A 25332-nucleotide genomic window follows, 5' to 3' on the forward strand; every position below is an offset into this window, starting at 1 on the left:
GTCAATTATGAACAATATGTAAAATAGCAGGAAACAGTTTTTGGTTCAAAAATATTTGGGTGGGAGTGAGGGGTGCAAAATTGTGGGTCACTCCACCCCATACCAGTAATGTCACTCAGAATTTTTGGTGAAACTTGGCAGCCCTGAGTAATGCTATTGATGAAATCCAGAGTAGCTACAAGACAAATATTATTTTCTGATTAGCTTAAGACAAAAATATTTAGACTTTAGAGAAACTCAGTGGGTAGAAACTCATTGACCTTCAATCCAATAATTTAATTTTCCTCAAAAAATAAATAAACACATACTAAGTGAAAACCTTAAACCTTTTAAAAGAAACCGTGGTCATGTAAGTTCCTTTAATGTTTTAATGTATAGACTATAATAGCTAGTATACACGTTTTATGGCAGCTATTGTGTGGTTGAAATAAGTTATCTTAGGTTTGCCAAATTTTCATCAGAATATACATGGAACTGCTTCTTAGATTCGTGATAACATCACTTTTAGCCAATTTTATAGTTTACCTAGAACAGAGACTTTAGATTTACACCCAACCAAGCTCTTAGTTTAACGTATTTGCAGCCATCTAGTGGGAAAAGTAATAAGTGCCCCAGTTTAGCGTTAAATTCTGAGAGTATGTCAATCTGCTTTACATGTTATTGAGTGCTGATTAAATTAAAAGTAAGCCTATATCACTTTAATTCACCATAAAAGTCACTGTTATTTCACTGCATAAACTCCATTAAATAAAAATACGCGATTAAAAACGTGTATTCTTTCAAGCCTTCACTGAATAGAACTACAATATCCACAGTTAAAAGCGAATCTAGACTTCCGGCGATTCTGTGGCGATTCAGGAAGTAAATCGAAAACCGTGACAGGAACAGCATCACGGGACTCACTGCACGTAATAGATTAATAAAATATTATATGTAACCTTTCTGTACATACCTGCAATATAAGACAGCATGTCTAGACAATCGAACAGAGCTGCAGACAACAAGAAAATGGTGAGTATGTGTGTCGCATTTCAGAACATCTGCACTGAATTCAGGTCAGCTAGCTAACTAGCTATTCCTATCGGGTAAATTCCATGTACAATAGAGCAACGTCTATTTATTTATAGAAAAAGATCAATATATTATAGTGTAGTATATTTGTTACCTGACATGTGTTAGTTGATTCAGCTATATGATGTTGTTCTGCTGCACACGAGTCTCTCCCGCATTCTTGTCTGTCAGCAGCGCGCCTGATTAATTATAAACAAATCTTGATGAGATTGAAGTAAAATGTTTATATGTAGAATTAGTGAAAACAAAAAATGTAATTACATATTTCTTTGTAGTTTGCACATTTGGTCTATATAAAGCATGATTATATCTTCAACATAGACTAAAACAATACAGTAGTGAAGTCAGAAAAACGTGTATATATATATATTTTTTTTTGTTTCCTAAAATTACGTTTGGATAACATTTTGATATGAAACGTTAACTACATGTTGTGCCGCAAAGGGGCGCTCAAGTCTACTATCTGCTGCTCCATTTAAAATCTGAAAACTTTATTCCGTGTACTATGATGCACTAGAGTATGATCATTTGTTTAGAAGTTTGGATCAGTAAAGTATCCTTATTTTATTTTTATATATATATATATATATATATATATATATATATATATATATATATATATATATATATATATATATATATATATATATATGCTCTTATGGAAGGAAATGGGTACTTTTATCTAAGTGGCATTCAACTGATCACAATGTATAGTCAGGACATTAATAACATGAAAAATTACTATTACGAATTAAAAAAAAAATCTGAACTTCTTAAACTACTTCAAAGAGTTCTCATCAAAAAATCATCCACATGCAGCAATGACAGCCTTGCAGATCCTTGGCATTCTAGCTGTCAATTTGTCCAGATTCTCAGGTAACATTTCAGCCCACACTTCTTGCAGCACTTGCCATAGATGAGGCTGTCTTTTCGGGAAACTCTCACGCACCTTACAGTCTAGCTGATCCCACAAAAACTCAATGGGGTTAAGATCAATAACACTTTCAATTTTCTGTTGTCCAATGTCTGTGTTTATTTGCCCACTCTAACATTTTCATTTTGTTTTTCTATTTCAAAAGTGTATTTTTCTTTGCATTTTTCCCAAAAGTCCTGCACCCTTGAGTCATCTCTTTACTGTTGTACATGAAAATGGTGTTGAAGATTGGGTAGAATTCAATGAAGCTGTCAGCTGAGGACATGTGATGCATCTATTTATCAAACAAGAGACTCTGATGTACTTATCCTCTTGTTAAGTTGTACTTCTGGCCTTCCACATCTCTTTCTGTCCTTGTTAGAGCCAGTTGTCCTTTGTCTTTAAAAACTGTCGAGCTTTGTATAGACTTCATTCCTCAAAACAATGATTGACTGATGAGTTTCTCGAAATGTCCCTTTTTCAGGACATAAAAATACAAATAACTTTACAGATCTTTATAGTAAAGGGTTTAAACAATGTTTTCCATGCTTGTTCAATGAACCATAAACAATTAATAAACATGCACCTGTGGAATGGTCGTTAAGACACTTTAACAGCTTACAGACAGTAGGCAATTAAGGTTACAGTTATAAAAACTTAGGACATAAAGAGACATTTCTACTGACTCTGAAATACACCAAAAGAAAGATTCCCAGGGTCCCTGCACATCTGCGTGAACGTGCCTTAGGCATGCTGCATGGAGGCATGAGGACTGTAGATGTGGCCAGGGCAATAAATTGCAATATCCGTACTGTGAGACACCTAAGACAGTGCTACAGGGAGACAGGAAGGACAGCTGATCATTCACGCAGTGGCAGACCACGTGTAACAACACCTGCACAGGGTCGGTACATCCGGTACAACAACTGCAGAGTTACACCTGAAACGCACAATCCCTCGATCAGTGCTCAGACTGTCCGTAATAGGCTGAGAGAGGCTGGACTGAGTTCTTGTAGGCCTGTTGTAAAGGTAGGTCCTTACAAGACATCACCGGCAACAATGTCGCCTTTGGGAACAAACCCACCTTCGCTGGACAAGACAGGACTGGCAAAAAGTGCTCTTCACTGAAGAGTCGCAGTTTTGTCTCACCAGGGTTGATGGTCGGACTCGTGTTTTATTGTCAATGGAATGAGTGTTACATTGAAGCCTGTACTCTGGAGCAGGATCGATTTGGAGGTGGAGGGTCCGTCATGGTCTGGGGCAGTGTGAAACCGCATCACCGGACTGAGCTTGTTGTCATTGCAGGCAATCTCAATGCTGTGTGTTACAGGGAAGACATTCTCCTCTGTCATGTGGTACCCTTTCTTTAGGCTCATCCTGACATGACCCTCCAGCATGATAATGCCACCAGCCATACTACTCGTTCTGTCCTTGATTTCCTGCAAGACAGGAATGTCAGTATTCTGCCATGGCCAGCGAAGAGCCCAGATCTCAATCCCATTGAGCATGTCTGGGACCTGTTGGATCGGAGGGTGAGGGCTAGGGCCATTCCCCCCAGAAATGTCCGGGAACTTGCAAGTGCCTCGTTGGAAGAGTGGGGTAACATCTCACAGCAAGAACTGGCAAATCTGGTGCAGTTCATGAGAAGGAGATGCACTGCAGTACTTAATGCAGCTGATGGCCACAGCAAATACTGACTTACAGAAATGTAATAATGTGTCCCTGACTGTCAAAATCAAATGTAAGTCATATGTCTGTGAAACTTGTTCAGTTTATGTCTTAGTTGTTGAATCTTTTTATGTTCATACAAATATTTACACATGATAAGTTTGCTGAAAATAAAAGCAGTTGAAATTTAGAGGACGTTTCTCTTTTTTTGCTGAGTTATATATGCATATACAGTGCATCCGGAAAGTATTCGCAGCACCACATTTTGTTTTTTTTACAGCCTTATTCCAAAATTAATTCAATTCATTATTTTCCTAAAAATTCTTCAAACAATACCCCATTATGACAATGTGAAAGAAGTTTGTTTGAAATCTTTGCAAATGTATTAAAAATAAATAAAATCGCATGTACATAAGTATTCACAGCCTTTGCTCAATACTTTGTTGAAGCACCTTTGGCACCAATTACAGCCTGAAGTCTTTTTGTGTATGATACTACAAGCTTGGCACAGCTATTTTTGGTCAGTTTCTCCCATTCTTCTTTGCAGGACCTCTCAAGCTCCATCAGGTTGGATGGGGAGCGTCTGTGCACAGCCATTTTCAGATCTCTCCAGAGATGTTAAATCGGGTTCAAGTCAGCTGTCACCACCATGCTTGACTGTAGGCAAAACACACTTGTCTTTGTACTCCTCACCTGGTTGCTGTGACACACGCTTGACACCATCTGAACCAAATAATTTTATCTTGGTCCCATCAGACCACAGGACATGGTACCAGTAAACCATGTCCTTAGTCTGCTTTTCTTCAGCAAACTGTTTGCAGGCTTTCTTGTGCATCATCTTTAGAAGATTCTTCCTTCTGGGATGACAGCCATGCAGATCAATTTGATGCAGTGTGCAGCATATGGTCTGAGCACTGACAGGCTGACCCCTTCAACCTCTGCAGCAATGCTGGCAGCACTCATACGTCTATTTCCCAAAGACAACCTCTGGTTATGATGCTGAGCACGTGCACTCAACTTCTTTGGTCGACCATGGCGAGGCCTGTTCTAAGTGGAACCTGTCCTGTTAAACCACTGTATGGTCTTGGCCACCGTGCTGCAGCTCAGTGTCAGGGTCTTGGCAATCTTCTTATAGCCTAGGCCATCTTTATGTAGAGCAACAATTCTTTTTTTCAGATCCTTAGAGAGTTCTTTGCCATGAGGTGCCATGTTGAACTTCCAGTGACCAGTTTGAGAGAGTGTGAAAGCGATGACACCAAATTTAACACACCTGCTCCCCATTCACACCTGAGACCTTGTAACACTAACGAGTCACATGACACCGGGGAGGAAAAATTGCTAATTGGGCCCAATTTGGACATTTTCACTTAGGGGTGTACTCACATTTGTTGCCAGCGGTTTAGACATTAATGGCTGTGTGTTGAGTTATTTTGAGGGGACAGAAACTTTACACTGTTATACAAGCTGTACACTCACTACTTTACATTGTAGTGAAGTGTCATATCTTCAGTGTTGTCCCATGAAAAGATTGAATCAAATATTTACAAAAATGTGAGGGGTGTACTGTGTGTGTGTGTGTGTGTATATGTGTATATAAATATCCATTATTACCATTCCGTTTCAGATTTTCTCAGTCAATACACTAAAATGTATATAATGTTGGTGCCATGAAGGTGGTGTGTGAGTCATTTTGGGCTGTTCTGTGTCTCTAACAGAATTCTGAACTATTTACCCTCACCTATGGAGCCCTGGTCACTCAGCTGTGTAAGGACTATGAAAATGATGAGGAGGTGAATAAACAACTGGATAAGATGTGAGTCTCTCTTTCCTCTCTGCATTTCCATCCATTCTGCTCACATTATATATATATATATATATATCTCAGTTGATGTCTGAAGTTTACATCCACTTAGGATGAAGGAATTAAAACTAATTTTTTAACCACTCCACAGATTTTATATTAGCAAACTGTAGTTTTGGCAAGTTGTTTAGGACATCTACTTTGTGCATGACACAACTCATTTTTCCAAAAATTGTTTACAGACTTTTATCACAATTCCGGTCAGTCAGACGTTTACATACTCTAAGTTAACTGTGCTTTTAAGCAGCCTTGAAAATTCCATGAAATGATTTCAAGCCTTTAGACAATTAGCTTCTGATAGGTGGTGTTCTTAATTGGAGGTGTACCTGTGGATGTATTTTAAGACCTACCTTCAAACTCGTGCCTCTTTGCTTGACAAAGAAATCAGCCAAGACCTCAGAACAAAAATTGTGGACCTCCACAAGTCTGGTTCATCCTTCGGAGCAATTTCGAAATGCCCAAAGGTACCAACAATAGTACGCAAGTATAAACACCGTGGGCCATCATACCGCTCAGGAAGGAGACACATTCTGTCTCCTAGAGATTAATGTAGTTTGGTGCTAAAAGGGCAAATCAATCCCAGAACAACAGCAAAGGACCATGTAAAGATTCTTGAGGAAACAGGTAGACAAGTATTTACACTCACCTAAAGGATTATTAGGAACAACTGTTCAATTTCTCATTAATGCAATTATCTAATCAACCAATTACATGGCAGTTGCTTCAATGCATTTAGGGGTGTGGTCCTGGTCAAGACAATCTCCTGAACTCCAAACTGAATGTCAGAATGGGAAAGAAAGGTGATTTAAGCAATTTTGAGCGTGGCATGGTTGTTGGTGCCAGACGGGCCGGTCTGAGTATTTCACAATCTGCTCAGTTACTGGGATTTTTCACGCACAACCATTTCTAAGGTTTACAAAGAATGGTGTGAAAAGGGAAAAACATCCAGTATGCAGCAGTCCTGTGGGCGAAAATGCCTTGTTGATGCTAGAGGTCAGAGGAGAATGGGCCGACTGATTCAAGCTGATAGAAGAGCAACTTTGCCTGAAATAACCACTCGTTACAACCGAGGTATGGAGCAAAGCATTTGTGAAGCCACAACACGCACAACCTTGAGGCGGATGGGCTACAACAGCAGAAGACCCCACCGGGTACCACTCATCTCCACTACAAATAGGAAATAGAGGCTACAATTTGCAAGAGCTCACCAAAATTGGACAGTTGAAGACTGGAAAAATGTTGCCTGGTCTGATGAGTCTCGATTTCTGTTAAGACATTCAGATGGTAGAGTCAGAATTTGGCGTAAACAGAATGAGAACATGGATCCATCATGCCTTGTTACCACTGTGCAGGCTGGTGGTGGTGGTGTAATGGTGTGGGGGATGTTTTCTTGGCACACTTTAGGCCCCTTAGTGCCAATTGGGCATCATTTAAATGCCACGGCCTACCTGAGCATTGTTTCTGACCATGTCCATCCCTTTATGGCCACCATGTACCCATCCTCTGATGGCTACTTCCAGCAGGATAATGCACCATGTCACAAACCTCGAATCATTTCAAATTGGTTTCTTGAACATGACAATGAGTTCACTGTACTAAAATGGCCCCCACAGTCACCAGATCTCAACCCAATAGAGCATCTTTGGGATGTGGTGGAACGGGAGCTTCGTGCCCTGGATGTGCATCCCACAAATCTCCATCAACTGCAAGATGCTATCCTATCAATATGGGCCAACATTTCTAAAGAATGCTTTCAGCACCTTGTTGAATCAATGCCATGTAGAATTAAGGCAGTTCTGAAGGCGAAAGGGGGTCAAACACAGTATTAGTATGGTGTTCCTAATAATCCTTTAGGTGAGTGTATATCCACAGTAAAACAAGCCCTATATCGAAATAACAAGGAAGCTCAGCAAGGAAGAAGCCAATGCTCTAAAACCACCATAAAAAAGCCAGACTACAGTTTGGTGACAGACTTTTTTTTCTCTGGTCTGATGAATCAAAAATTTAACTTTTGGCCATAATGACCATCGTTATGTTTGGAGGAAAAATGGTTGAGGCTTGTAAGCTGAAGAACACCATCCCAACTGTGAAGCATGGCAGCATCATGTTGTGGGGGTGCTTTGCTGCAGGAGGGACTGTTACACTTTGCATAGAATAGATGGCATCATGAGGAAGGAAAATTATGTGGATATATTGACGCAACATCTTAAGACATCAGCCATGAAGAAATCTTGTTCGTAAATGCGTCTTCCAAATGGACAACCCCAAGCATACCGCCAAAGTTGTGGCAAAATATCTTAAGGACAACAAAGTCATTCTTTCTACTATTATACTTACATTTCACATTCTTAAAATAAAGTAGTGATCCTAACTGACCTAAAACTGAATGTTTTCTATGATTAAATGTCAGGAATTGTGAAAGACTGAGTTTAAATATATTTGACTAAGGTATATGTAAACTTCTGACATATATATATATATATATATATTTTAGATAGAGAGATATATATATATATATATATATATATATATATATATATATATATATATATGCACACAGTGCATCTGGAAAGTATTCACAGCGCTTCACTTTTTCCACATTTTGGTATGTTACAGCCTTATTCCAAAAATGATTAAATTCATTATTTTCCTCAAAATTCTACAAACAATTCCACGTAATGATAACATGAAAGAGAAGTTAGTTTTAAATATTTGCAAAGTTATTCAAAATTAAAAAATTAAAAAAAAAAAATTACATGTATTCACAGCCTTTGCTCAATACTTTGTTTAAGCACCTTTGGCACCAATTACAGCCTCAAGTTTTTGAGTATGATGCTACAACTTGACACCTATTTTTGGGCAATTTCTCCCATTCTTTGCAGGAACTCTCAAGCTCCATCAGGTTGGATGGGGAGCGTCAGTGCACAGCCATTTTCAGATCTCTCCAGAGATGTTCAATCGGGTTCAAGTCTGGGCTCTGGCTGGGCCACTCAAGGACATTCACAGAGTTGTCCCGTAGACACACCTTTGTTATCTTGGCTGTGTGCTTAGGGTCATTGTCCTGTTGGTAGATGAACAATCACCCCAGTCTGAGGACCAGAGTGCTCTAGAGCAGGTTTTCATCAAGGATGTCTCTGTACATTGCTGCATTCATCTTTCCCTCGATCCTGACTAGTCTCCTAGTTCCTCCTGCTGAAAAACATCCCCACAGCATGATGCTGCCACCACCATGCTTCACTGTAGGGATGGTATTGGCCAGGTGATGAGCGGTGCCTGGTTTCCTCCAGACATGACGCCTGCCATTCAGGCCAAATAGTTAAATCTTTTTCATCAGACCAGAGAATTTTTTTTTTTCATGATTTGAGAGTCCTTCAGGTGCCTTTTGGCAAACTCCAGGCGGGATGTCATGGACTGAGGAGTGGCTTCCGTCTGGCCACTCTACCATACAGGCCTGATTGGTGGAGTGCGGCAGAGATGGTTGTTCTTCTGGAAGGTTCTCCTCTCTCCACAGAGAAACGCTGGAGCCTTGTCAGAGTGACCATCGGGTTCTTGGTCACCTCCCTGAATAAGGCCCTTCTCCCCCGATCACTCAGTTTGGCCTGGCAGCCAGCTCAAGGAAGAATCCTGGTGGTTCCAAACTTCCATTTATGGATGATGGGGGCCACTGTGCTCATTGGGACCTTCAATGGTGCAGAAATGTTTCTGTACCCTTCCCCAGATCTGTGCCTCGATACAAGCCTGTCTCGGAGGTCTACAGACAATTTCTTGGACTTCCTGGCTTGGTTTGTGCTCTGACATACACTGTTAACTCTGGGACCTTATATATACAGGTGTGTGCCTTTCCAAATCATGTCCAATCAACTGAATTTACCACAGGTCGACTCCAATTAAGTTGTAGAAACATCTCCAGGATGATCAGTGGAAACAGGATGCACCTGAGCTCAATTTTGAGTGTCATGGCAAAGGCTGTGAATACTTATGCACATGTGATTTTTTTTTTTTTTTTTTTTTAAATTTTTAATACATTTGCAAAGATTTCAAACAAACGCTCTTAGATGAGGAAACGCCTCCCTGCAAGTAAATATCCAATCACTATGCACTAAAGTTAGGGGGCGCTTAACCATGCTTGCAATGCTGATGTCAGATTTCACACTTTAACATGGTGAGCGGTGAAGTGAGGCTGCAGTACAAGGAAGCACCACCATCTTTCAAATCTGTGGTTTTTCGTTTTTTTCGTTTTTTCCACTTAGTATAATGCCGAGGAAGAAAAAATGGTAAACAAAAAAATTACTGTGTGCAAGCATTGTTTTACACATGTTGCCTACTCAAATGGAAACACTTCCAACATGACTGCACATCTGCGGTGCCATCACCCAGCGATATCACTGTCTGAAAGCAGGATAGCAGGGCAGGTAATACAGTCATCCAAAAAGCAACAGTCCCTTGTTTATTCCTTCCAACATACATACCCAAATGGCTCCAAGAGATGTGAAAAAATAACAAAGGCAGTGGGGGTGTTCATTGCCAAAGATTTGCCAACGTTTTCGGTGATTTGAGATGTGGGCTTTCGCCACCTTATGAAAGCGCTCGATCCGCATTTCAGACTACCATCTTGCACTTTTTTCAGCGCCGAGGTAATTCCCAACCTCCAGGGCTGGACTGTTAATCTGGCATACTGGGCATATTCCCAGTGGGCCAATGCACTTTGGGGTCGATCAAGGGCTGACTGGCCATCGGGAGAACAGAGCAGGCCGGTGGGTTGGCCTCGAAATATGCCGACTGGGCCGCTATAAGCAAAAGTGAGCCACCGAGTTATGCAGAACGGACCACAAAACGGCACCGCGATATGCAGACAAGGACAGCGAAGTGGTTCTGAGCTGTGCATGCATGTGTGTGCATCTGTGTGGGGGAGGTGTAATTGTACTAAAGCATCATTCTCTTTGATATACAGGGTCTAGTACAGTATCCTGTGCCCTCCACAGAGGAAGAAATTATACAATACACTAGCAATGTGTACAAGTGGAATTTTTTTTTTTTTTTGCTTTAAAGTAAAATAAAGCAAGAGTATTGCAATAAAAAAATAGTATTTGTTTTTCTCCTTAACCTCTTACTGTTCTTGTCGCCTGAGCATAGAATAACAAAAACAATCTGATGTGCCAAGCCATCAGAAACGAACCGAAAACTGTGGTTAAAAAACCAAGGGATGTATTGAACCGTGAGCTAACTGTATTGTTGCACCCCTAATCATTAGTTTTTGAAACGCCGACAATTTGAATATTAGGGATGCTCCAATCAGTATTAACATCTGATGCCGATCTCCAATTTTCTATTCATCTCATCAATCGATGCTGATCATTTAACTTTTATCAGCAGCTCTGTCAAAACTGGTTATATGTAAGCTTTCTGCTCAATGTCACTAACAAAATTTCCCTGTTGGTAAAACCATAGTTGTTGACATGTTGTTTTTGCTGTCAAAAATAATGTTGGTTGATTGAATAATTCAATAAACACAAAATATAATCTTAAAATATAAATGTTACTCTTTATTATAGGCCTTAAAACTAATAGGCTTATACAAACTATTCTTTACTGTATATAAGATAGTCCTAAATAATGAGGCTTAATGTCAAACTGAAGTTGAACTGATAACCCATTGGTGTAATTAAATTTAAAGTGAAATTAAGTTTTGGTTAGTTTGTCACCATTTCATTTAATTATTTGTATTCATTATTTTATTATATTTAATTTAGCAATGCATTATATTATAGTAACTAAATATTTGATAGATTTATTATATGTATGTTCCTTTTCATTTTGTTGGATGTTGATAATATTAGTTCCGCTTTCACTTGTTTCCGCGGGGAGTGTAATAAGGGTGACACGCTCTCTCGTGAGGTAAACAAATGACAGGAGAATGAAGAGATGTTTCTGGACTCTACAGGTGTTACTGATAATGCTGTTTGCTCAGCAATCATTTAATAAATATGTTTGAATTATACCCCATCTTGTATTCTACGTTATTATTATGATGCATGTGCCTTTCGGAGACTGACATGCTGCTACCGCAGATAATAATAAAAAACTCTTCACGCATGATGTGCCAGTTTAGTGTAAATAAAGCGTTTAGCACACGTAAGCAAACGGAACCGAGCTCTGAGCACTTCTATAACTCTAAGCATGAGAGGGAGTTGTGGAGCGCAGAACTGCTCTGAAAGCTCAGTAACAATGCTCTAACTTAATATAGACTGGATAGAGCAGCGCAAATAAACTTTTATTTATTTAATTATTTAATTCAATCACAGCCCTTTGCAATTTAATATTCGCACAAGTTCATATCGTGGTTTCGATTTTTTTTCGATTAATTTTGCAGCCCTGATAGCTCTCTCTCTCTCTCTCTCTCTCTCTCTCTCTCTCTCTCTCTCTCTCTCATTCATATATATATATATATATATATATATATATAGTATATATATATAGTTATATATAGTTATATAGTTATATATAGTTATATATATAGTTATATATAGTTATATATATAGTTATATATAGTTATATATATATATAGTTATATAGTTTTTTACAATAGTATAATGGGTTAAAAAAAGTTTAGATCGAGAATAGCATGCCACACTGCTATGGACACTCATGCCATTTTTCTATTTTAAAATGATTCAGTTTACAATGTTCTAGGTTAACTAGTTTGAAAGATAGTTGACAAAGGCTAAATTACACAATATAACTTTTCCTTTTGACCTAATGTATCTTTGTTTATTGTATGCCAAAAATGTTTTAGTAAAGTGTAAGGGTGATTTTGTCCATTCGGTTTCCTATTAAAAAACCGAGTCCTGCCAGGTTATTGATTTTTGTATTTTCAAAGCACTGTGCTTCTGTACTGGCTGTATGCTGTATAGGTGTGGTGATTTGCCCTGTGCCATCAAGTTTTCAGCAGATGGGTTGGGTGCTATTGAGAGTGTAAAATGTGACACTTTGGGTTTTTTGAGAACCGTTTCTCTCCAGCCCTGCAGTGCTAAATGAAAAGTGCAGCTTTCAAATGCATGATTCTGTTCCACTTTTGGCTGTACATCTCAACATTTCTTGCCCCATCAGAATGTATCCAGATTAAGAAGTCGGAGAGTGTTGATTCTTTTTTTTTTTTCTCTTATTTGTTGTTTAAAATTTTTTATAAACAACTTTTCCACCTTATGTTGTATTCTTGCAAGTCTTAAGATTGTGAGAAAATAAGGGAAGATGAGTGGAAAACCCTGAGATGCTTGGAGTCAAATCGATGTGATTTAGAGAATCAGTGGGCAGCATGTAGTCTTTGGCCGAAAGTTTTTTTTTTTTTCATTTAAACCATGCCTTGAACTAATCCAGTAGTCCAACTGATATTGGATTTGGCAACATGGCTGAAATACAATATTTTTACTCCTGCTTTTTTGAATTTATCGTACATGATATGAGCAAAAGCAAGATTTGACTTTTTTGGGAAAAAAAATTAACTTTAAATTTAATTACACCAATGGGTTATCAGTTCAACTTCAGTTTGACATTAAGCCTCATTCTTTAGGACTATCTTTTATACAGTAAAGAATGGTACGTTTAAGCCTACTAGGTTTTAAAGCCTAGAATAAAGGGTACCATTTATTTTTTTAATTATATTTTGTGTATACTGAATTATTGACTGACAGCAAAAACCAGCCATCAACTATGGTTTTACTTACAGGGAAATTTTGTTAACAGTGACATTGAGCAGAAAGCTTACATATAACCAGTTTTGACTGAGCTGCTGATAAAATGTTAAATGATCAGCATCGATTGATGAGATGAAAAGAACATCGGCGATCGGTATTGGATGTTAAAATCCTGATTGAAGCATCCCTAATATTCAAGTTGACTATGTTTCATAAACTAATGATAATGATGATGATTAGTGGGCTGAGACCCTGTCACAAAATGGACAAAAACAGGTACACTGTGGATGGTAACATTTGGATATAAAGAAGACATTGTTTCACTGTTTATATATTTATTTGTTTGTGGTTGAACTGAAAAAAGGTCTCAGTTTGGTTATTTTTAAGGGGGTTCAAACCCATATGACTTAATTTCTTCCATGGAAATTAAAAGGAGATGTTAGGCTGGATATTAACTTGGGTCACCATTCACTTTCATTGTATGGAGAGAAAAAAAGGTGCTATGAATGTGAATGGGGCTGAGGCTAACGCTTCTCACCTTTTGTGTTCCAAGAAAGAAAGACACTTATGAGTGTCTAAATGATGACATATTTAAAGTTTTTGGTTGAATTATTTATTTCCAAGACTTTCAAAGTATAGGAGATTAAAGTTTTTATGGTTTGTGGTTGAAATAGGGGTGAACAAAAGCAAGTGCTCTTGCACTTTGCTCAGAAGTTGCTCTGACGTTGACACATTTTCCTCTTCTTCCATCCTTTCAAGGGGATACAATATCGGTGTGCGTCTGATTGAGGACTTCTTGGCTCGGTCAAGTGTGGGGAGGTGTCAGGATTTCCGAGAAACGGCCGATGTCATTGCAAAGGTAACACGAGTACTTTGAGCCAATCGTAGTGCCTGTAGATCTCCCCCTTAGGCCAAAAAAAGAGTGAGAGTAAATTGGGAAGCAGGCAACCAAGTAAATACGCAGACAATGACTGGAATTTGAACTTCATCCTGCAGAAGCCCACATACTTTCAGAGCTTTCATCATATCTTTCTACCATTTCAGAGTCACACAGTTTGAGAAACATCCATGCTATGCTACCGCAAAGCCAACTGGTTGGCCGTTTGTGTGGCATTAGAGTGAACCGAGACACTTGTTTCTCTGAGCTTGTTTTCTTTGGTCTGGGAGAGCCACAGTCTGTGCTTTTTCACTAAACACTGCACCTCACCCTGAGCGTAGGGTTCACACTGACTGAATTGGCAGCGTTTATTCTCTATGTCTTTCACCTGTCTTCACTTGCTTGGTCTCTTTTTTTTTTTTTTTTACTCTTGTCTGTCTGTCTGTTCCCCTGTCTGCTTGTTCTTTCTCTCATAATTTCCCATCAGTTGTGCCATGTTGACATGTTAATCCAGTATGTATCAGTTTGCTCAGATCAATAGACTCCTGATCAGACTCCTGAACTTGTGAGCAGGGTGTCTACAGTCTTTGAAAACCACTGGAAATTACAGGGAATTTTAAATATTGTAATATCCAGGCCTGTAAAAATCATGAAACATTAATACAATGTAGTGTAACGGTGGCGGCCCCTGAACTAAATTTAAATAAATTTTTACTGTCCAAAATTCAGGTGCCAGACAGTTTTTGGCCTGTCAAAAAGATTTAATCGCCAGGATAGCTCTAAAAGCTCCAATTACACGAAATAAAACAGTAACAAAATAGTGTAACAAAGCATAAGGTTATTTAATTAACAATGAAAACAGTAAACAAAAGGCAAGGAGTCAAATGCAAGATTATGACAAAAATCATACTTTGAAATAATTGAAAAATAAATTATTTCCTTGTTATTGTATTTGATTAATTTAAATTAATAGAATTTCCTTTAAAATACTTAATTTTTTGGGGGGCATCTGCATGCCATAATCATTAAGTAGGCTACACATCCAAAACAAGCTCCAACTGTGTCCATGAATAAGGTTACTTGCTGCTTTTTATATGTGGTATATCAGTAAATCAAGACTTCACATTGGCCCTTTTAGCAGCATAAAAAAACAAAACTGTTATACACAGAAATTGGCATTAAGGCATGCCTGTGATTTGTTACAACACTACACTGATGAAAAAAAGTGTACAAACAAAAAACAAACAAACAAAAATAACAGTAAATTTTGAGTAGAGCTAAATTAAATGCTGTAAACCCATATTTACAGATGGTCCAAAATTCTGCAGCTGGGTTTTTAACAGGAACCAAGAGAAGTGATCGCAGCTCTCCTATACTAGCCTCCCTTCGTTGGTTACGGGTTTGGTTTGGGATTGATTTTAAGATTATGCACTTTGTTTTTAAGGCACTGCATGGATTTGCTCCCTAATACACACGTGTCATGTCCAAGTCAGCCCACACCCAAAAGAGGGGTTGGAGGTGAAGATGATAATAGATCACTGCAAAAATATGCAGTTACTTGAAAATTATTTAAGCTCTCCATGTCATTATACCACATATGACAAAGTGAAAATCTTAGTGAATCCCATAAGACTTCATTGTTTGTTCTAAAAATAAGTGAATGTTAAAGGGATATTTTAGAATTTCCTCACCCTCATGCCATCCCAGATGTGTATGACTTTCTTCTGTAGAACATGAATGAAGATGTTTAGAAGAATATCTCAGCTATGTTTGTTCATTTCAATGCAAGTAAATGAGAAGCAGAGAGAAACCGATAAATTAATTAAATGAAACAAAGATTTTTTACTATAAATCAACACTTTCATAAGCGGTCTTGCCTCTTTAGAGTTGTTATTCTATTTTTGGTGATTTACATAAGCATACCCCCACTGGACAGGGAGGAGAATTTATAGTAAAATAATAACAGTTTTATAGTAAAAATAACTTCAATATTGATCTGTTTCTCACCCACACCTATCATAGCGCTTCTGAAAACATAGATTAAACCACTGGAGTTGGAATTTATAGTAAAATAATAACTATTTTATAGTAAAAATAACTTCAATATTGATCTGTTTCTTACCCACACCTATCATAGCTCTTCTGAAAACATAGATTAAATCACTGGAGTTGTATGGATTGCTTTTATGTTGCATTTATGTGATTTTTGTACCTTCTCAGTTCTGATCACCATTCACTTGCATTGAAAGGACCAACAGAACTGAGAAATTCTTCTAAAAAGCATAATTTGTGTTCAGCAGAAAAAAGAAAGTCTTACACATCTGGGGTGGCATGAGGGTGAGTAAATGATGGGAGAAATTTCATTTTTGGGTGAACTAAGTTTATTTTAAAGACTATCTAGGCACATAACAACACTAGAACTGTAACTGTTTAAAACAATCAAGATAGTCAGTGCTTTGTATTTTAGATAATTAAAATAACAACAGATCGATTGAAACAATGAAGGTTGAGTGATTGTTTTTACGTTTTTACATGCCATTTAAAAACATGCTGTTTTACAACGATACGAGTGAAATAAGTCTAAAAATAACACGTGTACTTTTCTTTTACTTGGAATGTAAATGTTCAGGACAAAGGCAAAAAGGTTTCTGTCTCTTTAAGAGGGTTTTATCGCATGATACATCATTTAATATTCTCTGTGCAGTTTGTTTAGTCTTTTCAGAACTGAAGTCTCATTATGTTCGTACCATGTCGGTTTCATCTGTATTCGTTTACATTAAGTATTAATTTATTTTGTGACAAAAAATAATTATTTAGCTATTATCATTCTGGACTGCTAGGGAAGAGGATTTCAGAGATTAATTGATTGAGATTGTGTGACTGCAGTCATTATTAAACTGGTGATGATCTTGTACCTGAAACACATTCATCCATTCAGCTATTAGTAGCTTATCTGTTCTTGATGGATCTTCCGTGAGCTGTCAAGTGAAGCGGCGCAACATCAGTTTTGTCTCTCACAGACTACTCTCTCATTTGTTTGTGTGTGAGATGATAAAATTCAGACTGTGTCCGCTATAATATGTAACACAATTCTGATTTAAATACCAGATGTAAAGACTGCTTCCAATTGTTATGCGACCTATGATGAAAGTTTGTCAACATGCGGACCTTACTGGCCCAGCGGGAATTCTCACGATCTTCCCGATTGCCAGATTGCTCACAATCTGAGATAACAGATTCTACCCGACCTACAAAGCCTCGACATCCAGTGGCGGAGCTAGGGGGTTGCCAGGAGTGGCTGTGGCCACCATGGACCGAAGCCTGGCCACCCCACTGGCAATTGCTGTTTTAGTCTTTTATTTTTTTTTGGCACAATTTAGTTCTTTAGAGGTGAAATCATCTCTGTACAAATGTACAAACTTAACATGTGCAAACACCAAGGTCACCAAACCTCTCCGTCCCAGGTATCATTGTATCGACTCACCCCAATCTCCTTCCACAGTCCAACGATATAAAAATGCTGCCCGAACATTTCTGTGCCACCACAGACTGATAGCTTGCCCCTGCCTGACCACCCTTTTGAAAAACCCCTGGCTCCACCCTTGTCGACATCCATCTAAAAATCTCTATGACCAGAGGTGTAGTAAAACGCAGATAAGTATTGGAAATGCGTTTGGAAGATGGAGACTGCATAAAGCCTAGAGATACTTTAAAACAGATGCTGAGTCCTCAACCTGGCAACCTGTATGAGCTTACAGTCTAGGGAGGAAGGGTTGGGGTAGACAACTCTCTATAATATTTTGAATTTGGACTGCAGTACCCATTTTTAATGCTTGATGTCAGTGTTACATATTGGTCCTTTTAAATATATATATGTATGTATGTATATGTGTATATTACCTATATAATGTTCCCATTTTATTATTATGATTTATATATGCATTTAAATGTGCAGCACTGTGGGTCAACTTCTGTTGCTTTTAAATGTGCTATATAATGTACAACTTTGACTTGACTTGCAATTTACATTTTCATGATTAGTTCTTTGTGGCAGCTGTACTCGTAATCTTGATTATTAAATTAATTGTGCATACAATCTTAAATACCATAAAAAGCCTTTTATTTTTTATATTATTGGTTTTTTTTTATAGATATTTTCTTCTAAAATATTTACTCTGCAATATATTTACTCTCTTGGGTAGAGTTCAACTTAGTCCAAAAGCCATAGTAATTTTAAGTGATCATAGCACTCTTAAAATTATTTTCAATGAACGGGTCAAACAGGTATACAAATCAGTCTGTATGATTCACTAGCAAATTGGCCTGAATTTGAATGATTTTTAATAATCATTATCCCCTTAAACACAAATAGCTGAAAAAGTCAAATTTAATTATCTACTATCCCATGAAGCATTGCGAGTGAACACGATAGGAAACGATAGATAAATATAAAACTATTGATTTAAGGTTAAGTATAAGCATAGAAAATGTACAGTATATTGCAAAATATTCAGATGTATAAAAATATATACCAAGTGGGTGTAGGCAGTCGCTTGCAGGGCACGTTTGCCTCAGTTATTGGTTGTGATTCTCTTATTGGTGGGTTTCCCCCTAAGGATCATGGATGGTGTAGTTTTTAACCAGGAATTGTGCTATTAAACATGGTTTTAAAGTTGCAATAACGCAGACAGATGGCTTCAAAAGCGTGCGTGCGTGTGTGTAGAGAGAGAGAGAGAGAGAGAGAGAGAGAGAGAGAGAGAGATATATATATAGAGAGAGATATATATATTGATTAACAGCTTCAGAGCTTACAGTAGGTCTGTTTTTAAAAGGTTTATTGGTTCTCATTAATAACCAATTCCCCAATGGAAAAAAAAAACCCTGAAAACAATAATGGGATATATACTTCTGGAGCCAGACTGTTACACTATATAGTTACTATCAATTTTCTAGTTCTGCTGAACTGTTAAACGTTCAATTGGCTAGAAATTGATCTTTGTGAATGAATGTGAATCTCTATAAATCATTTGTAAAAATACTTCACGAATTCCTTCACGAATGGAAAAGTCATTGAATTTCATTGGGATAATGTGTGGGAACTCTGTATGAGTCCTACTATTCCATTGCTTTCATCCATTGCAAACATAATTTCATAGTGTTGCTACTCCAAGTTGTGAATACAGCATCTAAAAAGAATGTCCCAGCTCTGGAAAATCACTTAAATGTGGCCTTGACATCATAGATGAAGGCAAGCAATTTAACGAAGACTGAAGGACCTTTTTGTCTTCATATTAACAGGTTGCCTTCAAGATGTATTTGGGTTTCACCCCCAGCGTTACCAACTGGAGTCCTGCTGGAGATGAGTTCTCTCTGATCCTTGAAAGCAACCCTCTTGTAGACTTTGTAGAGATTCCTGATAACCACAGTAATCTGGTGTACTCCAGCCTTCTCTGTGGAGTGCTGAGAGGAGCTCTTGAAATGGTAAGGAGTGTAATTGTGTGAACTGTTGAGATAAAAAGCATCATTGATGTGTCTTTTGATAACCCTCAGTTGCAATTCACACTATAGCTAAGAGCAGTCTTTATACTCCAACAGGTTCAAATGGCAGTGGATGTGCGTTTTGCTCAGGACACGCTAAGAGGTGACAACGTGACCGAAATCCGCATTAAGTTCATCAAAAGGATTGAGGAGAACATGCCAGCTGGGGATGAATGAGGCGATTTGGCAAAGGAGGCACTGGCCTTTTTGACCTGAGACTTTTTATGTTGGGTTGTCATCTCTGATGGCAACCTCTTTGAGACCTTTAATCAATAAGGTGCATCTTATTTAACCCCATCCTTCTTACACAAAAACTCATGTACTGCTACCAGAATGCTCTCCAGAGTTCACCAATGAGAAGGTTCTCTGTTGCTGTTGTAAGTGTTCCATCCAGATGTTCTGCCCAAATCACTAAGATTATCATGGCCTTTCCATCTGGTCCATGTTATTTAATTTAGGCAGATGGCTGCAATATTTCACAAGATGTAAATGCATAAATTTGTCTCTCTTTTTTTTTTAAGTCTGTTTCTTTCAAGTGTATATAATTTGTTACTCTTCTAAATTTCTTCATCTTTTACATTTTTTTTTCATTCAACAGCCACGACCCAGCCCCTCATTTTTCATTCTTCCCGCTCAATAGGCCTTTGACACAAACTAATATTTTCTTGAAGTTGTAATATGTCTTTCGACGCGACCGTATCACTGTGGCATTTTTATGTTTGTGAAGCTTGTTTTGAAAACAAGTTTTAGATTGCTAATCTTAAACCAACATTTGAAGAAAGGGCCCCATGTTCAACAAGAACAGAGCCATAGTCTTACACGCGGTGGTCATAGAAGCACATGTTTTTGGGAAAGGCTGATAGTGTTAAGGGCTGTCTGGAAGAGGTCTATGTATGTAGATAATGGAACCTGTGTGTGCATGTTACAGCTGCATAGCCTGTGGCCAGTCTCTCCACACGTGTGTAATGAAGTGTCACGACGGCCCCCATCACCATCCTCAGCTTGTCGTGTACGTTGCTTTGCATCGTGGGACTGTTATTCCTACAGAGCAGCAACACGATGTGGTTAGTCAAACAACAATAACAAGGGGCCTAATTCGTCTCAGATGTTTACTCAAGCAATGTGGAAGCAATCAGGGCCTGGAGGTTCACTGGTGCGTGTGCAGGACAGAGCTGTTTTTGGTGCAGTGAGTTTTAATGCCGTAGCTGCGGGATGCACTGTAGTGTGGACCAGTGTGTATGGAGAGGAGGTCCTTCGCTGAAAGACATCAATTTCTCCAGTGCAGCTCAAACTTCATTCCTGACACCTGTTAATAGCCTTACATCATTTAGGAGTCATGATCTTGGCTCTCATTTTCCAGCATTCCACACCTCGTCAATCACAAATGGAAAGACATTTTCTACTACTACTACTGCTGCTGCTGCTTCCCAGCTGGCCTTGAAAGCTGGAGCCGGACTCAGTTTTATAAACTTTAACCCTTTTCAAATTCAGTTTCCATGCACTTCATTTACCTTTTTTAAAAAAATGTTATTGAATAATGCATTTATTGTTTGTGTATTGTTTTATTACATAAAGCCACTAGAGGTAGCTCTATTCTCATGGATTTTACAATGTTTCTCCTCAATTTGTTATTTGATTGCTCACATGTTTTTTTTTTTTTTTTTGGGGGCGCATAGATATTATTTTGTTGATAAATTCCTTATTCACTTACTCTTGATTTAGTTACATTTACAAGCAAAACAGTGGAAAATGTATGCGGTACACTGTCAGACAGAAATCCCTCGCCCCCTAAAGAGAGGTCTCTCTAGATTATGCATACATTTTATGTATTCTGTATGTATATATTGGAAAGAGAGAGGGAAAGAGGAAATGGTTTTGTGCAGATGGTCGATGTAAATCATTTGGTAAAATTAGATGCATGTATCATGGGGATATACAGCTGGGATTGTGTACTGTGCGAAAACCTCTATCACTCTTCCATATGGTCCCAGGAATTTCTCTCTTCTTCCTCTTTCAAAACAATGCAGGAAAGTTCAACATGTCTTCTACAGTATCCTCTTGCCTTGGCCAAGCATCCAAAACTAAGTTTTTTTTTTTTTTTTTTGTCTGTATTCATCAGCCAATCATAGTCAATTTAAACCAAAATCAATCCCAACAGGTACGGAAGGATAAACTCCAGACTAAAAGATGACCCTATGACTCTACTTGCCATTTTCTTTATTCATTCATCCTAATCTGCCGTCATGCCAGGCCAATACTGAAATTCTTCATGGAGAAAGCAAAAAGGTTTCCAAGGAATTCCAAGTTCTCCTTTGCACCATAAGGGATTGATTTTTTTTTTAAGCTATTTTGTTTTTTCCTCATCCCTCAAGTCTAAAGACATGACAACAGTAACAGACAATAGAAAGCAGACTTGATCTTTTATCAATTCATAAGCAATTTGTTGATGGTTTGCCTCTGGTCAACTTCATTACCTTCCCATTTTTTTTAAAGGACAGTTCACCCAAGAATGGAAATACTGTCATTATTTACTCACCCTGATGTTGTTCCAAATCTAAATTTCAGAACACAAAAGCATACTGAATATTTTAAAGAGTGTTTTGTTAGCTGATTGTCATGAAATAGCAGTTGATAGTGACTCGTTCACACTAATCCATTTTAATTTTTTTAATGTCATTGTTTTCTCAAGTATGGGGTTATGGAGAGCATTTTTGAAAGGGTCCATTTTTGGTGGAGGATAATTGTTGTAGTGAGGATGAGACGCGTAAATGAAAATGGATTAGTGTAGACGTGGCCTTTACTTTAAAACAACCACCCTAAAAAAGTGCCCATTAGTGTCAGAAAAGTCTTCTGAAGGCATACGAACAATATGTATGATGAACAGACCAAAATTAAAGTTGTGATTAACCCTTAAATAAAATTAAATAATTAATAAATTCCTGTAAAACAGAGAGTAAATCAAATATGGTGACATGTAAATACTGTAACATCTTAAAATAACCTCTTTGGTTTATTGTGTTCAGCAAAAGAAAGAATAATGTGAGTAACATGGGGGTAAATAATGATAGAATTTTAATTTTTGAGTGAACTATGCCTTTAAAACTTTTTATTAGGACACTTCTTGCATAAAAGTAGCAAATGTTACTTATTCTGGATACGAGACCATACACACCAATCTCATTTAAACCTCCTAAATGCAACCATGTGGCCTTTATCAAAAACAAATGTCAATGGCACGCTGAAACAATAAAATTCAGTGGATGGCCTGCTGCTGGCTCACTGTTATTGAATCCCCCTTCCGTTGTCCCTTTCTTCTCACTTTTTTTTCCTGATTCTTCCAACATATCCCCTTCTTTCAAGCATTGCCAGGGCGAAAGGATTGGTAGAGTGAGAGATGGAGGTTAAAGGAGAGAGATACAGAGCAGGGCAAAAACACACCTTATGGGAATATCAAACATGCCCTGGAGCATCGAGAACTGACTTAGTGTTGGAGAGCCATTGCAGATGATTACATTGTGTCCAAGTCTCCCACAGCACTTCTGGACCGAAAAAGACGGATAGGACACATATGGACAACGTTCCCTGGCTCGCAGGAATAGCAGCACGAGTACCGTTTCCAGTAAAGATCATGATGCAGTAAATCAAAGGATTGGTGGAGGAAATGCAACAAACCCTGATGTCTGAGGTAACTCAGATGTCAGGGAAAGATAAAATTAGACCATCAAATACTGATGTTTTCCTATTAGTGTTCAAACATTTGTATGTTTCATATAATCAAATGAGTAAAAATCCTCAGTTGGCCAAAGATCTTAGTAAGTAACTACCTTGTATTATTTGCTTTAGCTACATCAACATTTTCCAAAGGGTTACCTTGGATAGGCCATCATATTTATAACATGTAAAATGTGCTACTTCCATTTTCCCATGTCTACCAGTACTAACCTAAATGTAACACATCTGGAGCAAATAGTGCTAGATCTGTTGCCAATGTCTTAAATGGGTACTGGAAAGGTCATATTTTTCCATTTTAACCCGTCTAATAGATAACACTAATTTGTACTGTTTATTTGGGGATTGATGGTAACTACAAGTAATTCACTTTGTATAATAATTTCAGTAATATGCCATTCTTTACTTTTATTAATATGTGAATATAGAGATTATTATCATTCTTGGAACGTGTGTCAACCAATCAGAATCGAGAAATCAACAATGCCACAGAATATATACAGTGCAGTACTGGTTTATACTTCAACTTTGGCCATTTACATGTCCCAAGGATCCTAACAGTTTTCAACTTTTTTCTTTTTGTTATATGATGGTCATATTATAACAAACTTTCTACCATGCTCTCATCATTTTTTTTTTTTTTTTTTTTGTGTGGAAATTTCAAATGCCTTTTTATGTATATATTTTGTTGTTTTAGCCTTGTCTCTGACCCACACCTTCAATGGACCCTTTTCACACTTCCTAAGTGAATGACTGCAGGGTAAACTTCGATAGCCATGAATTGGAGACCAATTTTTGCTTGCCCATTTTCTCCAACATCAAAAGAAAAACAGCACTACTATGTTTCTACAACTTTACAAACAAAGAGATAGATTACAGGAGTCAGAAGAGAGAATATGGCAAAAATGACTGTCACTTCCTTAGTAGCCGTGTTAGAAACCACATTGCATCTGTGGTAACTCATTTGTTGAAAACTAATTCCAGGGCAACATCATACAAAGTATAATGTTATACATTTACACAAAATAATTAAAGATTTAAGCAATGAAAAATACCAATTATTGCATATTTAAAACTATGATAATCAAACAAAGAGCAAAATAAACATAAAACATTTCAGTACTTGAGTGAATATGATTTTGATAAAAAAATCAAAAAGAGAATATGTAAATAAGAGAGAACAAAAAGAGAAGTAGACACAAGAGATTGATAAATACAAAATGATAAGTAAAAATAAAGAACAGCAATATATTTGCAGCAAATAAATAGATATAGATTCAAAAGATAAGTCAGAAAAAAGGTAAGAGACTAACATGATGGATGGATGATAGGCTTTGCAGTCGACAAGTGGTGTTTATGTGTGATGTGGAATACGAAGGAAATTTTGTAAAATTCTGTATTTACTATTTGCTCCAGGCTACTGTGCGTGGTGCGATCCAGGACACACGCTCCCCCTGCTGCGGTCACCCAAGTGAGGGTCCACAAACCCATCCCCCACTGCAATACTAGGACCCCGCATTCCACACACTGTCTCAATGTGCTGAGATTCAGTCTGAGGTCTTTGTGTGGCCGAATTCTCGCACAGGTGTCCTGTCTCGTTTTGTCGCCTGTTGCGTGCATCGCTTGGTGTTTGCCTCACAATGTACTCTCAGGCTTTGTCTAGTGTGAGAATGCTTTGTTAGCATTGCCATGCATTCTCTTGTTTTATCTGTCAGTAGGCATGAGCGCATATTGCCTATTGTCTTAGCGATTTGCGCTTGTGTCATTCGTGTGTCTTGGCTTTGTTTTGTTTCTGTTTTGTCTTGTGTCTCTCTGTCTTGCATCATACCCTGTCTCTTTGTTTGCTTATTATTAGTCAAACCTGATCTGCTTGTTAACCTTTTTGATTTCTCTCCCTACTTGAATCTCCTCGTGTGTGCTGTCCAGTGCCTGTTCGTCTTGTTTGTTGGCCTTTTTCCAGTCGGTCCTGTTCCTTGTCCAGTCG

General features: G+C 38.0%; 1 protein-coding gene across 1 annotated transcript; it reads left to right on the plus strand.

The window, feature by feature from the left end:
• The first annotated feature begins 870 nt into the window (after positions 1 to 870).
• Positions 871 to 21216, plus strand: LOC127650571 (trafficking protein particle complex subunit 3-like). The gene is made up of 5 exons (XM_052136072.1): positions 871 to 1011; positions 5368 to 5465; positions 13964 to 14063; positions 19380 to 19562; positions 19677 to 21216. The coding sequence occupies exons 1-5, from the start codon at positions 970 to 972 to the stop codon at positions 19794 to 19796; spliced, it is 543 nt and encodes a 180-aa protein (XP_051992032.1). The 5' UTR covers positions 871 to 969; the 3' UTR covers positions 19797 to 21216.
• The last annotated feature ends 4116 nt before the right edge of the window (positions 21217 to 25332 follow it).

Source organism: Xyrauchen texanus, chromosome 10 (assembly GCF_025860055.1).
Source record: "Xyrauchen texanus isolate HMW12.3.18 chromosome 10, RBS_HiC_50CHRs, whole genome shotgun sequence".
NCBI classification, from domain to species: domain Eukaryota; kingdom Metazoa; phylum Chordata; class Actinopteri; order Cypriniformes; family Catostomidae; genus Xyrauchen; species Xyrauchen texanus.

Coding starts and splice junctions, on each gene's coding strand:
- LOC127650571 (XM_052136072.1), top strand. CDS start 970: ATGTCTAGACAATCGAACAGAGCTGCAGACAACAAGAAAATG. Junction 1,012..5,367: donor CTGCAGACAACAAGAAAATG/GTGAGTATGTGT, acceptor TGTCTCTAACAG/AATTCTGAACTATTTACCCT. Junction 19,563..19,676: donor TGAGAGGAGCTCTTGAAATG/GTAAGGAGTGTA, acceptor ATACTCCAACAG/GTTCAAATGGCAGTGGATGT.